The following is a 13,096-nucleotide window of genomic DNA, read 5'->3' on the forward strand; positions in this document are numbered from 1 at the left end:
TCCATTTGTCCCTGGCACTGTTTGGTAGTACCATTACATGGCTAGAGCTAGGCACACTGGCGCAGAGACGGGTGGTCAGTTCTATCATGCGCCTCGATTGAGTAGTGCATACGATAAAACGGGACAAAAGCGTACGAGCCTATAGTAAAGATGGCTATTTAAGCCACATGGTGTACTGTGGCCTGTGGAAGGCTAGCAATCAATCGAATCCTCAAGATACCATCACATGCAATGCATTGCTGAACCTGCTTTTGCCAGAGGGTGCGTAATAGGGTAGGGTACAGGCAAATCCCTTCCGTATTCACACTCACGCCTTTCTCTTGAGAGGAATTCAGTCACACCAGACTCATTGGAACATGGATGATGCAGAGTTGCAGGCCTACCAAGCCATAGTTATTATGCAGTTCCTTCTGTAAACAAAGCAAAAGCAGGAACGCGTACGCCGACTGAGGAACAGAGGTTGGAAGAGGACAAGCCGTAGCATCTAGTCTTCTAATAAGTGATGATGTTTTAATGATTAATGGTAATTATATTATCGTGACTAATAAATTTACTTTAAAAGATATTAAAAATTTTAGTTCACAATGGTTGAGTATCCTTAGTCTCTATATTGATTATTTGGATGGTCAAAATATATGTACATTAAGATTAATGATTTTCTAGCTCTAAACGTTAAAAAAAAGAGATGAAAGATATTTAGAGTAGTATAAGTCTTTTTTTTATCGTATATAAAGAAAGTCTAAGAGTAGTAACCTAATTTAGATGAGTCTAGACTTGATTTGGTACACGCTTGTGAAATTCTAGCGCTATGTAGCTCATAAAAATCTATGGTTGAGATGTTGAGAAGTTAGAACTCAAGAAAATGCTGAATTAGACGAGCTCGGAGATATTTACTGCACCAGATAGTCTATTATTATGAAACTTGTTCTCATCGGAGCATTTTTTTTGGTTGAGACAGAAAACACATGAGTTGACCGGATGTTCGGTGGTTAAAATTCAGGTGTCACCGGAACCTTTTTTTGTGACACATATCCTGAAATTTTTAAAGTGTTTCACCGTATGGTCTGATGTTGCACCGGTGAGAGCATTATAGCTTTTTCAGCAGAAACAATATTTTCCATGTAAAATGAAGTTGAACTCATCGGGTTATCTGGTGATTGAAAGGTGAGGTCACCGAACTAATTTTTTGCAGAGAGTTTGCTCGGGCAGTTTTGAATTGGGTCTACTCACCGGATTGTCCGGTGTGTTGATCGGAGAATTACCAGAGCAATTCTTGTAGAGAGGTTTGCAATGAGAAGCTAGGCTTGGTTCTACTGACTAGATGGTTTGGTGTGAAGGGAATGATCACTGGATACATGCACCATACTATCCTTAGCAGTAACGGCTAATGACAGCTGGCACAATGTGACTTTAAAATTTGTATTCACTGGATTATCCGGTATGAATAAGAAGATACTTACCGGATCATCCGGTGCTAATAGAAAAAAGTGGATAGTTAGACAACGGCTAAATTTAGATCTCTAGCCTATAAATATTCTCTCACTCAGTGAGCTCTTGGAGTTCTTGTGGGAGCACCGTGAAGAGTTATATGCTTGGTTTGATGCTTGCTAATCCGGAGATGAAGAAGTGACAATCATGAGTGAACATTTGAGACTTCGTGATTGAAGGGGGAGCGATATCCTTTGTCGATGCTCCAACGAGGACTATGTAGTAGTGTCAACTCCTCAATATCTAAAAAAAATCGGTGTTCTCTTATCTATCTTATTACTTTCTTGTATTTATATGTGAGCATTTGCTTACTTGCAAGTTTTTCTTTCCGTATTTCTTTATGTTCTAACTTAGCTTATTTTCTCGCTTCCATCTAGTTTGATCATGTAGTTGTATTTCAATTCTCTAGACTAATATTGCTACTTGATTCTAGAATTTAGTAAGAATAAATTTTTTAATTAATATCTAATTCACCACTCTCTTAGACCATTCAATACTTTCACAAGCAGAACTCGAAACAGCATCACAACCATCGCATGGTGACAGTTACCATCTCCGGTCAAAAAAAGAGAGAAGGAAATAGTAAGTGACTTTTTATGATGGGCAAAGCCATTTTTTTTAATTTGACACTCCTTGACATGACATGAATATGCATCGCTTAGAAATAGCATGAATATGTAGAGTCGTGAAAACGATGTATGCTGGTTTATCTCGAGAGTATTCTAAGAATAGTATAATCTCACTAGGCTTTACAAACATACCATAACAAGAATTAGCGGCCGAACACTTCACACTTTTGAGGCCATGTCAAATGATGGCGTAAGATTTGGGAAATAACAGGCTAAGGTACAAACACATAAACTGAACAGAAATACAATAATTACTTCGTTTTCAGCCTTCATATGAATGCGGCAATTGGAATAGAACTGCTAGTGCAAGCAACATCAGCCCATCAGGAGATGATTCCTCAGGCCACAAACTCTATTGTTCTGCTCTGCTGAACTCGCAGCAAGCCAATAACTGCCTAGCAATCGAAAATGAATGTCGTATCAACTCAGGGGCCAACCCAGTACATCAATTTCTCGGGTGGAAGAATCACCGCAAAAGATGCTAAAAGAACCAAGAACAACGAACATGATTTAGGCTACCCTGTATGTCAGCTGCCTGATAAAATATTACAACGAAACTACAAGATTAGGCTAACAAAATATTACAGGCCTTCCTTCCAACAGAAATTAGGCTAACAAAATTGCTGTATCCTCTGAGCTCAACCGTGAGATACTGCTAATCAATGTACACCATACCGAAACAAAGAGAACAACATTGTACTTATTGCTTGAGAGGAAAGAAACAGTAGCTTGGGCATCTTCCAGAGCAGCAGAAACATAGGTTTCAATACGCAAGTACCCAGTAATGCAGTTTGGACTCCATTCCTGCTATAGCCTAACCTTCTTTGCTTTTATCCGCTTTGTAGCCATGAAAGTCACAGCAGCAGAAAGAGAATACCTAAAACAGCAAACAAAACATATAAAGTGGTGATAAGATGCCATCTAATTCATAATTTAATTATCATGTGCATCAACATATCCCCTCATCACATGTGAGCATGCATACAAACTTGGAAGTTTGATCCTTTGTGTTCCCTTGCGTATTCTCTGATTTATGCAACTCAATCTGTTGTACCACAACTGAATGCAATGGACTTATCTGGATCCCATTGCTCCAGTTACATAATGGACAAACATCACAGAATATGTAAGTCAGCACGATAGTGTACTTATCAATGCAGTGCGAGAGTGCAGAAAGCAATATTAAAGGGGGAAAAGGTATAGTTCGGGTCTTTCGAAAAAAAAAAACAAGGGGAAAAGGTTATTGTACAATGATACAAGATGCATTCATCTAAGTAAAGCTGTTTTCTCGAATATATTAACCATTCCAGTATTTGATGATGTGCACATAGCTTGCTATAAAAAGGAGTTTTCTACGTTCAGCACAAGTATTATTGTTAAAAAGATGTCAGCTATCGTGGTTTGGCAGCAGTGATGAACTGCCAAACAAGTCAAGTTATAGAAACTGTGGGTTTGTAAAGGCAATGAACTTAAAATCAATTATGTCTGACAGATAAAGCAAAAAATTACCGTACAAGCATCTAGATGAAAGCAGTGATACACTAGTTTCTATCAGGAAGTGTGAAACGCCTAGTAACAGCAGTCAAAAGATAAAACTAACACAAAATGAAATAATCCAACAGCAAAGAAGGATGGGCAATGGGTTGAGGTTAAGCGCTTACCATGTAAAGGTGTAATTAAGATGGTCTTGTGGCATCACTGAGTGACGAATCAAGGTGTTGACATCTTTTGGAACAGGATAAGGGTTTGTCGGAGAGATTTCTTCAGTTATATCTTCTATATAAACAGTATTTTCGGGAAGCCCACAAGCACGAGCAATCATGGGAACATCCACATAAAACCACTGGCCACCACTGGGCTCATTAGCTGGAACAAATATGCTTGGCTTCTCACTTCCTCGGATTACTCCAATAGCTCTTACAGGAGGTTTTCCAGGTTTTTCAATCTGCAAAAAGTAACTTGCAAAAAATTTGGTGCTAATTTAAGCAATACAAATACGACTTAAGGGATATAGATACTTTGAATAAGATAATGACAGTCCTAATGGTTTCCAAACATGGATAATTATGGCAGCATGACATTGATGCAATTGACATAAAAGGCCAGCAAACAACCTACATTCCATACTAGTATCATTCTAGCAGCCCTAAATGATACATAGCAGGTCTAGTAACAGTAATACATAAAACTTATTTGATAAAGGGCTGTCACAACGTTATCATGTACAGGGAGTTCACATACCACGACATTCAAAAGATTAAAACACATACAAAACGCATGGTAACCTGATCTGATGCGCAAAGTAGCAAACTATTGAAAATTTGACATATTTAGGATTTTAGGTAACAGATTGGAAGTTATACCAAAAAGAGGGGAAGTAAATCACCTCAGGAGTCAATTTAGGTTCCATAGACCAAAACTTCCACCACGAACTTTTTTCATCCGTCTTTTTGACAACTTTTGATTCTGAAGGTTCATCATGGATTTGGTTGCCCTTAATGTTTTTATCACGCCATCCACGTGGAACCCATCCTCTATTCACAAGGATAGGTGACTGCAAACTGACAAACCATTTCTTAGAGAGATAAGTTACTACATAAAAAACAGAAGATGTAAAACAATAAGATCTGTTTCTAATTTCTATGGTCGACAGATGGACTATAGAACCATAGCAATACTCAATTTTGTGATATTTTTATGACAGGAATGTGCCAGAGATAAAGTCAAAACAAACATAGCAAACAAGCTAGCATCCTGATCACCCACAAATTTGCACGTACTGGTCCAACCGTCCAAGCGCCGATAAGCCATCAGATAGCACAAGGCACAAATGGAAGCTGAAGTGTGGGTTCATTCCATGCATAATTTAACAGCTAGTTTTGTCCTTTTGAGATTAGAACTTAACTTCTTTGAAAAAAAGGTTTCTCTACTAGATCTGATGGAAACGCTACACCTTTCATACAAATTCCTTCACTCATGGATCACTAATAGGGGGGGGGGGGGGGACAGGGTTATTGGATGACATGCTTCTACAATCTGCTGCATCTCTCGACTCTCAGTTCAATTATTGATACCTGAGATAATCTACAAGAGTGTTTGAATATTGTGAGGTTTTTGTAACAAATATTTCCTTTACTGTAGATTTCAAATTTTAAAATAAGATACTTTGTAACTTTTCAATTCATTCATTGCGAGCTGAAAGTTTCAATTTCCAAAGGCAAGCAATGGAGGGGCACATACACCAAGCCAGTTTAGAATTAAAAGATTCCAACTCACTGCTAACTACAAGGGCACCAAAGTTCAGCTTGTGTATTTTCTGCTAATTTAATTCAATTCTACCGGACAAATTATCATTTGCCGATTCATAGCCAGGTTTTTAAGTATGTTAACTATTTTCCCTATAGCCTTTCGTACAAGAACCTCCCAAAATAAAAGGCATCAAGCTCAACCATACCATACTAACAATTTCTTGCAAGAGTGTAGTGCTGCTTCCCAAAATAATTTGAAAAGTATGGGACTACGATATAGCATTTCCAAAAGAATTTACCTGCCGGGCTCGGTCGACCGAGGGACCAACGGAGTGATCACATAGTACCCATTCTCCGTCACACCCGAGATGCTCCGGGAGCGAGGCCCGACGAACACCGACCTCTCCTCGTCGAAGTCGCCCTCGCACACGATCTTCCGGAACTCCAGCGCTGCTGGATCACGCAGGGCCGCAGACGATGCCGTCTCGTTCCACGCGACGGGCTCCATCTCCAGCCTCCGCGTCCTGTAATCCAGCATCTCCATCTGGGGTCGAGAAGGAAACACCACACAGTGAGGTCTTCTCGGCTAACAAAACGAAGCAGGGAGTAACGAGCGCGCGCGCCCGCGCGGTGTGACCTTCTCCTGCCTCCGGAAGAGCTGCCATGTGCCGAGGCCGAAGGTGATGGCACCGGGCGCGAAGAGGAAGAGCTTTGACCACGCGCTCGCCTCCTTCCCTGACCCTGCGAGTGGAACGTGAACAGATTCGTGGATGCTTTGCAGGGCATTTCGCGGCGCGGTGGGGGTAGGGGTAGATGGATACCTGGGGGCGGCGGCGCGGCGGCGCCGGGAGGGGGAGGTGCAGGTGATGGGGCGTGGGAAGTGGAGGCGCGGGAGGGGAGGAGACGGTGCACCCCGCCGCCGTGCAGCCGGAGGCGGAGGGGTCTGGAGAGCGACGCCGCCATCTCTGAGGTCAGGGGATCAGGGGTTTGAACTCTGGAACTCGGAGAAATTTCAGAATTTAACACGGAGGCTGTGAATCGTTCTATTCCTTACCACTTGACCGCCACTCTGACCAAAATACCCTTGCTCGCAGAGTTCTTCCCCTTCTCTGCTGTCCAGCGCCTCCGTGCCGGCCAGCTGCTGACTCCGACTAAGCAGCCGCCTCCTCAGCTCCCCTGTGTCTCCACCCGCGCCACCACTCCTCTCTCTGTATTCTCCAGCGCTACTGATGCTCTCGGCCTCTACCTGCGCGTCACAATGCCGAGGCGGCGGGGTCTTGGTCCTGCCGGTTGGTTCCGTAGTGCGTCAACGGCCGGAGCAAGTGGAGAGCAGCATCCGTTTCCTGCAGCTCAACAAGAACCTACGGCTTCCCCTCCAAATCCACGGCTGAGGGGAAACATCAGGCGGTCTAAGCCGTGCTACATTTGAGCTAGCTCCTCCAAGAATCCTTATCGGAAGCCACTAAAGCAACCAACGAATTAATCAATCCTCGTATGCACTTGATGGCCTTTAGTTCTGATTGCCGAAATCTTAGAAGCACAGAAACCTTGCACAATGACAAAGCATATTGTTTCCGGTTGTGGTCTTCTTATCTGGACAATTTGCTACTTACAACATCCCAGCGGCGGGATGGGCAGTTCGGACCACCGCGAGAGGCGGAGGAGGAGCACGACAATGGCCGGAATGGGAGAAGAAAGGAGAAGAGGGGAAGGAAGAAGAAAGGAGCAAAATAGTTCACTGCGGTAGGAATTAAAGAAATTCGCAGCCCGGTGTTATATTCTAAAAGGCATACGAAATGAATGTCAAATACATAGAGATGTGCAGATTGAATGTTAAATTCTGAAATTTCTCCTGGACTCGGGAGGACCAGAGGAGGCAAGAGCAGAAGGCAATACGCATTTTCAGAATGGAATGAATAAATTGATGATTTGTCACTTAAAAAGACTGATGCTTTGATTATAATATCATTTATATTAATAAAATATGGGATCATTTGAGTCAATAATGGTAGATCAAAGTAACAAATAAGCGAAACCATTTCGTCAATAATGGTAGATCAAAGTAACAAATAAGCGAAACCATTTCTCGACGGAATAGAGTTTCGAAAAAGCGATTCCTGATATTTGCTTTTTTAAAAACACTGTTTTTTTTGTTTTTGTCTTCTTTGACATAAATGTGATATGTTAATTTGGATTTCGTTTTCTAGATAATGATTTTGGATTGGTAAAAACAGTGGAGGCAAAACTAGGATGAATTTCACGCAGCGGAGAGTGGGGAAAAGGGTTAGATTTTGCCTAAACCAAACCAAGCAATTTCTCCATCTCTTTTCTCATGAATTATGTATTCCACATTTTAAAACTAAACAGCCCCTTTAAACAAGATGAAGAATTTGAAAACTTGGTATCATATAAGATTTGCCGGATGAATCGTTTTTATTTACTTTGCCTCATTTGCTTTGCACCAGCAGCACAACTTCATTTGCTCGTGCTATCAGCTCTTCATTTCAGTTTTGTTTGATCTAGAGCAAACAATGTGAAACAAATCGCACAGTTTAAATTGACCAAGCAAGTATGCAACGAGGGTGCAGTCTCCTGTAAGTTGTAACAGATCAATCATGTGCGTGCACAATACCAGACGCAGTCTACAAACATATCGCCAAACCAGGTTAACAAAATTATGAACACAACCTCCTTGATCAATACCTCTCGCATAATTTACAGCCCAAATGCTACGCCACATGCAAAAATAGAGACTGGTGCACTTCAGAAGCTACAAATTTAGATCAATTCTTCTTTTTCGAGTGCTTCACTAGCCAGTCGATGACCGAATCGATGTTGGTCGAGTTCTTGCATGATATCATGAAGCACGCCACTTCTCGGTCAGTTATTGTCTTTAGGCCCCTGCAATACAGCATATGATTCGTTAAACATATATAGGGTGTTCATAAACTTTCCCAGTTACTTCTAGGTAAGTAAATATATCAGTCTGCAGTAGCTTAGCATGTGCTTACATCACTTCTGTGAAGCTTTGCTTCGGGAAAGCTTCAGGTTTGTCAATTTTATTCCCAATTACTAGTAAAGGGATCCCAGTCAAAGATGGCTTGCTCAAGAGGTCATGAAGCTCGCCTTTTGCAATGGCCATGTTTTCATGATCTGCTGCATCAACAACATACCTGCATAAACACAGCAGTTTAAATATAGAACACTAGAAATATCTCTTTTCTTATGTTAAATCAGTTACAATAACTCCCATAAATGATCATATATCAAGTTTCAATACAGCTATGTATAAAATATAACATGTGAGAATAAGTCAGAATAATTCACCGTTCAGCATGTACAACACTCAGCTCATAAATTAAGCAAAATAACAGAGTCAGAAAAATATAAACAGCACATCATAATTATCCACGACAAAGAAAAATAACAGAAATTCGGGGGGGGGGGGGGGGGAGGGAGGATAAACAAGGCATCATCATCATCTACAACAAAACAAAATATTTCATTCAGAAAAAAACAAAATAATAGATAAACAAGCATCGCTATTATCTATAACAAAATAACAGAAAATAGAAACAAACAAGTATCCAGAAAAACTAATACACAAACTGACACAAGGCAAACTCACGTTCATCCTGACCACAAAGATAACTAAAACATAAAATCCAAAGGGAAAAGATAGAGCACAACAACCTTAAAGAAAGCCTTTGCAAAATAAGATAGATGGGAAATGAAGAGCTTGCACTCAAACCATACTATTTTGGCAAGTAACAGAAAATAGAAACAAACAAGTATCCAGAATAACTAATACACAAACTGACACAAGGCAAACTCACATTCATCCTGACCACAAAGATAACTAAAACATAAAATCCAAAGGGAAATGATAGAGCACAACAACCTTAAAGAAAGCCTTTGTAAAATAAGATAGATGGGAAATGAAGAGCTTGCACTCAAATCATAATATTTTGGCAAGTATCAAGGTGTCTTAATGGTTCACGGTCGAGTTTATAAACAGTGAATATCAACACAGCATGAAACTACTTTGAGTATAGGCTGTCTAGCAGTTCTGTTGACCACTATATGTTATAAACTTATAATCCAGTTGTGCATTTGCCTCCAATAATGGACGGACTTAAATCAGAATAATACGAACACGGTCTAATAAAATAGTTGACATGTGCAGCAAGCCAACAACTAAGAATGACAGCTGGTGTGTATAGTACTACTTCTTAGTCCTTACAGTAAGTGCATCAAATTAGACAAGAATAATACTTACACAATTGCAGAAACTGCACGGCAGTATCTCTCCCACATGCTCCGGAACCTTGGCTGGCCTCCAAGATCCCACAATTTTATTGTGACATTTCCTTTGGTTACCTTTCTCATATTGAATCCCACAGTCGGAATCATATCTTCACTAAAGCCTCCTGTCTGCAAAACACACGTTTATCCATGATAAATCATCATACGCCCAGTAAATGGGTGATGCCAAAAGAATGTCTGGTACTTACAGCAATGACATTAACAAGTGATGTTTTCCCAGCATTTTGGAGCCCTATCAAGGAAAGCTCCATCTCTTGCTTGAAGAAGAGGCTGCAGATGTAAAAAGGTAGAAATATTTTATTCAAGCTTCATCAAGCTAAAACAATTGACTGATTACATATGTTCATCCTTTTACTTCGAAGTTGGAACATGTGTCAAAGTAATGCTCCACCACACAACGAGAGCATGTGCAAGACATTATTAGAATGCAAGCCCTCTTGTATTTTTGTATCTAGTCCAAAGCCTACCTGGCTGGTAGGTAGAGATTAAATAAATTTTAGTCTACTGGCAGCTATACTCCATGCCAATGATTGAAGTTCAACAAATAATTTCCAACCTCAGGTTAATTCTACATTCAAAGAACTTACTAGCGCTCGTCAGGGTAAATATGGAATCCATGAGAGTGAACTACAACGAAAAAGCACCTTTGCACGATAGCGAGACATGGTGAAACATGAGCATTAACACAGAATAAATTGTGCCATTTTCCTTTTGAATAAAAAAAGAAGAAGTAATTTTACAAATTTCATGATCCTCGATCTCCACAACATATGCTCGATTTTGACCAGCATGTTCAATAAAAGTTGAAACGTATGTTTGATCAATAGTTTGATTTCCATGTTCTTATCAACATACGGCGTTACCACAGTGCACTCGCAAAGCTCCAAAATCTCAACTTTACTTATGGAAACCATCCACAAGAGCCCAACCCTCTAACTTGATAGGATTACGCTGTACCAATCACATTTGCTAACTCGTCAAAAGCTTTCTACCCAATCAACAATTTCGTATCAATCGCAACAGTTTTCACCAATCTTAAACCAGACCAGAAAGACTCGCAGATCTCCTACCCATCGATCCCCACGCGCCCTCAAGCAATGCGAAGCAGACCATAGATGCCAAGACGAACCATCCCAAGAACAAGCGAGCGACGGGGGCGTAAGCGTATACCTGCGGAGCCAGTTGAGGAAGGCCTCCCAGAACCCCATGGCGCCGGCTCCCCCTCCCGAATAAGCGAGGAGTCCCGACTTGCGCGGTCTGGGGGGCTCCGGCGGCGGCGAGACGGAGGGGATCAGGATGGGGACGGGAGCTGCGGCTCTAAGAGCGGAGGAGGATTCGGTGGTGGCCTCCTGTCACCGTGGCCTACTTTATTTGGAGGCGGAGGCGACGCGACGTGGATGGGGAGGCCGCGGCCGCGAGCAGCAGCGATGAGGCGAAAGGGGTGGGGGGTGGACGGGGGTATTATTGGCGTCCAGTCCGCCAATCATACGGCGTCGCGTGGCCTGTGATGATAGGCCGACCAACCACGGGTGCCGTTCCGTTCCGGTATCCACTCCCTTCTCCAACGGGATTACAACTGACACTAACAGACGATGACTTCGCCCCGTTTTGTGGTTTTGGTGGAGCTTTTTTATTTTTATATTTTCTAATATTAATATTTAAATAAATAGATCCATGATGTAAAAAATTGTAAGTAATACGCGTCTTCCATTTTTTAAAGGATTGTAATCCTTTTATAGAGTGGTAAATATAACACGGTGACACATGTATCCTTATCGTTCTCTGAAAGGACGATTAAACCCTATCCATGTCTTACCGCATTGTACTCCTTACCGTTCTCTTAGAGAACGGTTAGGACTTATCGCCCCCTAAAGGGACGGTTAGCCTCCTGCCACATACCCTCCCTTTACCGCTCTCTAAGGGGACGATTAGCCTATTTTTTTATAAAAATAACAAAAATACTACAAGTTATATAAGATAAAAATAATAAAAATCAAAAATATATTTAAGTGAAATGATAAAACCACACTGAATTTTAGACATAATGTGTATATGAAATGAGTGTATGAAATTTAAACATTACTAATAGCATGTAGGTCATATCTAAGATACATACACGACTTAGATAATAGATTAAAAATGATAGAAACACCTTGAATTCAATAATTACAATAATTAGTAGCATAAATATTACGGACAAAATGACCCTTGAAGTTGTCCGTGCCTTATCTCCTAGGCTATCCAGTGGTAATCGTATTTTGAGGATTTTGGTTTACATGGTGCCGATGTATACGAAAAATAATCGAAATTAGGATCCTAGTCATCTGTCTCGTCGTTAGAGAATTCGCAATGACATGGAGTTCTCTAAGGAGTAAGCACGAAGTTATCATTGTTGGAACCAACCCATTCGGTTGTGAAGAAAGTGATAGAAGCACGTCTTCTTATGGTGGTTATCGAATGGCCACCTCTTTCACGACGGCTCGAACCACCGCCTATTTCACAACGGCGTGAAGGTCTCGAATGACCACATCTACGTTTTCAGTTATGTCCGGGTAAGCAGTCATCACCGAAGAGCAGATGCAGCCCTAAAAAGTTCTTGATGGGTTTGTTCAGCAACTCTTCATCGTGATAGAATACCTAGTATACAATTCTTGTTTTGAAAATTCTTGATTCCTCCACTCTGCAGTAATATGAGTATTTTCCTCCTCATCAGATAAATTCTCATTGGTAATGGCTTCCTCGAGCTCCTGATCCTCCCTCTCTATCTCTTCAGTTATGCTAGAAATGTGCTCCCCTCATCAGCTACACCCCTCTGTTGCATCTCCTGCACATCCCTAACGTCCTGCTTGTCCTCTACAGTCGTCAGGTCTGCTTCATCCACCACTGCCTGACTTGTTCTTGCTACTGTTTTCTCTAATGTTTATCTCTATTGGATCCTTCTGTTATGCCTCAGCTAGCAGCACAAGAGGGAGACCACGTTCACATGCTATATCTACGTACCGCCTTCAAGTAGATATCGTATTTATTGGGGTGAACTCCCCAAAGTACCCTGTTAAGGGTTAATCCCTGACAATATGTCCAGGGTATACTGGTCGACAAGAGTGTGATCAACGTTTCCTACGAGTGTGTGTTTGGATGATGAACTCAAGAACACAAGGGGTTATCCAGGTTCAGGCCTCCCGTAGGATAACAACCCTACACCATATGTATTTTCTTATGATAGGGATCAACTTGTTACAGAAAAAGTTCCGTTTCTTACAAGTCTGGTCCTCCCTCCTTTATATAGTTGGAAGAGAGACATATATACAAACAGTACATACCAGAACTTTGGCAGTCTCATTCCCGCCAAAAACCCCTACTATGAGGCCATCATTACGGAGAGTGGGCATGTTCGATCTACCTAGT

General features: G+C 41.3%; 2 protein-coding genes across 3 annotated transcripts; both read right to left on the minus strand.

Moving 5' to 3' along the window:
• Window positions 1-2,604: 2,604 nt before the first annotated feature.
• Window positions 2,605-7,070, minus strand: LOC133911836 (surfeit locus protein 1). Of its 2 annotated transcripts, XM_062354264.1 has the most exons (7): window positions 6,420-7,070; window positions 6,187-6,330; window positions 6,003-6,106; window positions 5,665-5,909; window positions 4,504-4,678; window positions 3,779-4,062; window positions 2,605-2,994 (listed from the first exon to the last, which is right to left on the minus strand). In XM_062354264.1, exons 2-7 carry the CDS (start codon window positions 6,326-6,328, stop codon window positions 2,925-2,927), a joined length of 1,020 nt encoding a protein of 339 aa, XP_062210248.1. In that variant the 5' UTR covers window positions 6,329-6,330; window positions 6,420-7,070; the 3' UTR covers window positions 2,605-2,924. The 2 variants fall into 2 exon arrangements, with proteins under 2 accessions (XP_062210248.1, XP_062210247.1); XM_062354263.1 differs by lacking the exon at window positions 6,420-7,070 and having other exon boundaries at window positions 6,187-6,411.
• An 829-nt stretch (window positions 7,071-7,899) lies between these two features.
• LOC133911837 (ADP-ribosylation factor-like protein 8a) lies at window positions 7,900-11,125 on the minus strand. Its single transcript, XM_062354265.1, has 5 exons — window positions 10,862-11,125; window positions 9,880-9,961; window positions 9,645-9,799; window positions 8,377-8,538; window positions 7,900-8,266 (listed from the first exon to the last, which is right to left on the minus strand). Exons 1-5 carry the CDS (start codon window positions 10,897-10,899, stop codon window positions 8,149-8,151), a joined length of 555 nt encoding a protein of 184 aa, XP_062210249.1. The 5' UTR covers window positions 10,900-11,125; the 3' UTR covers window positions 7,900-8,148.
• Between the last annotated feature and the right edge of the window lie 1,971 nt (window positions 11,126-13,096).

This window comes from Phragmites australis, chromosome 3, assembly GCF_958298935.1.
Source record: "Phragmites australis chromosome 3, lpPhrAust1.1, whole genome shotgun sequence".
Classification (NCBI taxonomy): Eukaryota; Viridiplantae; Streptophyta; class Magnoliopsida; order Poales; family Poaceae; genus Phragmites; species Phragmites australis.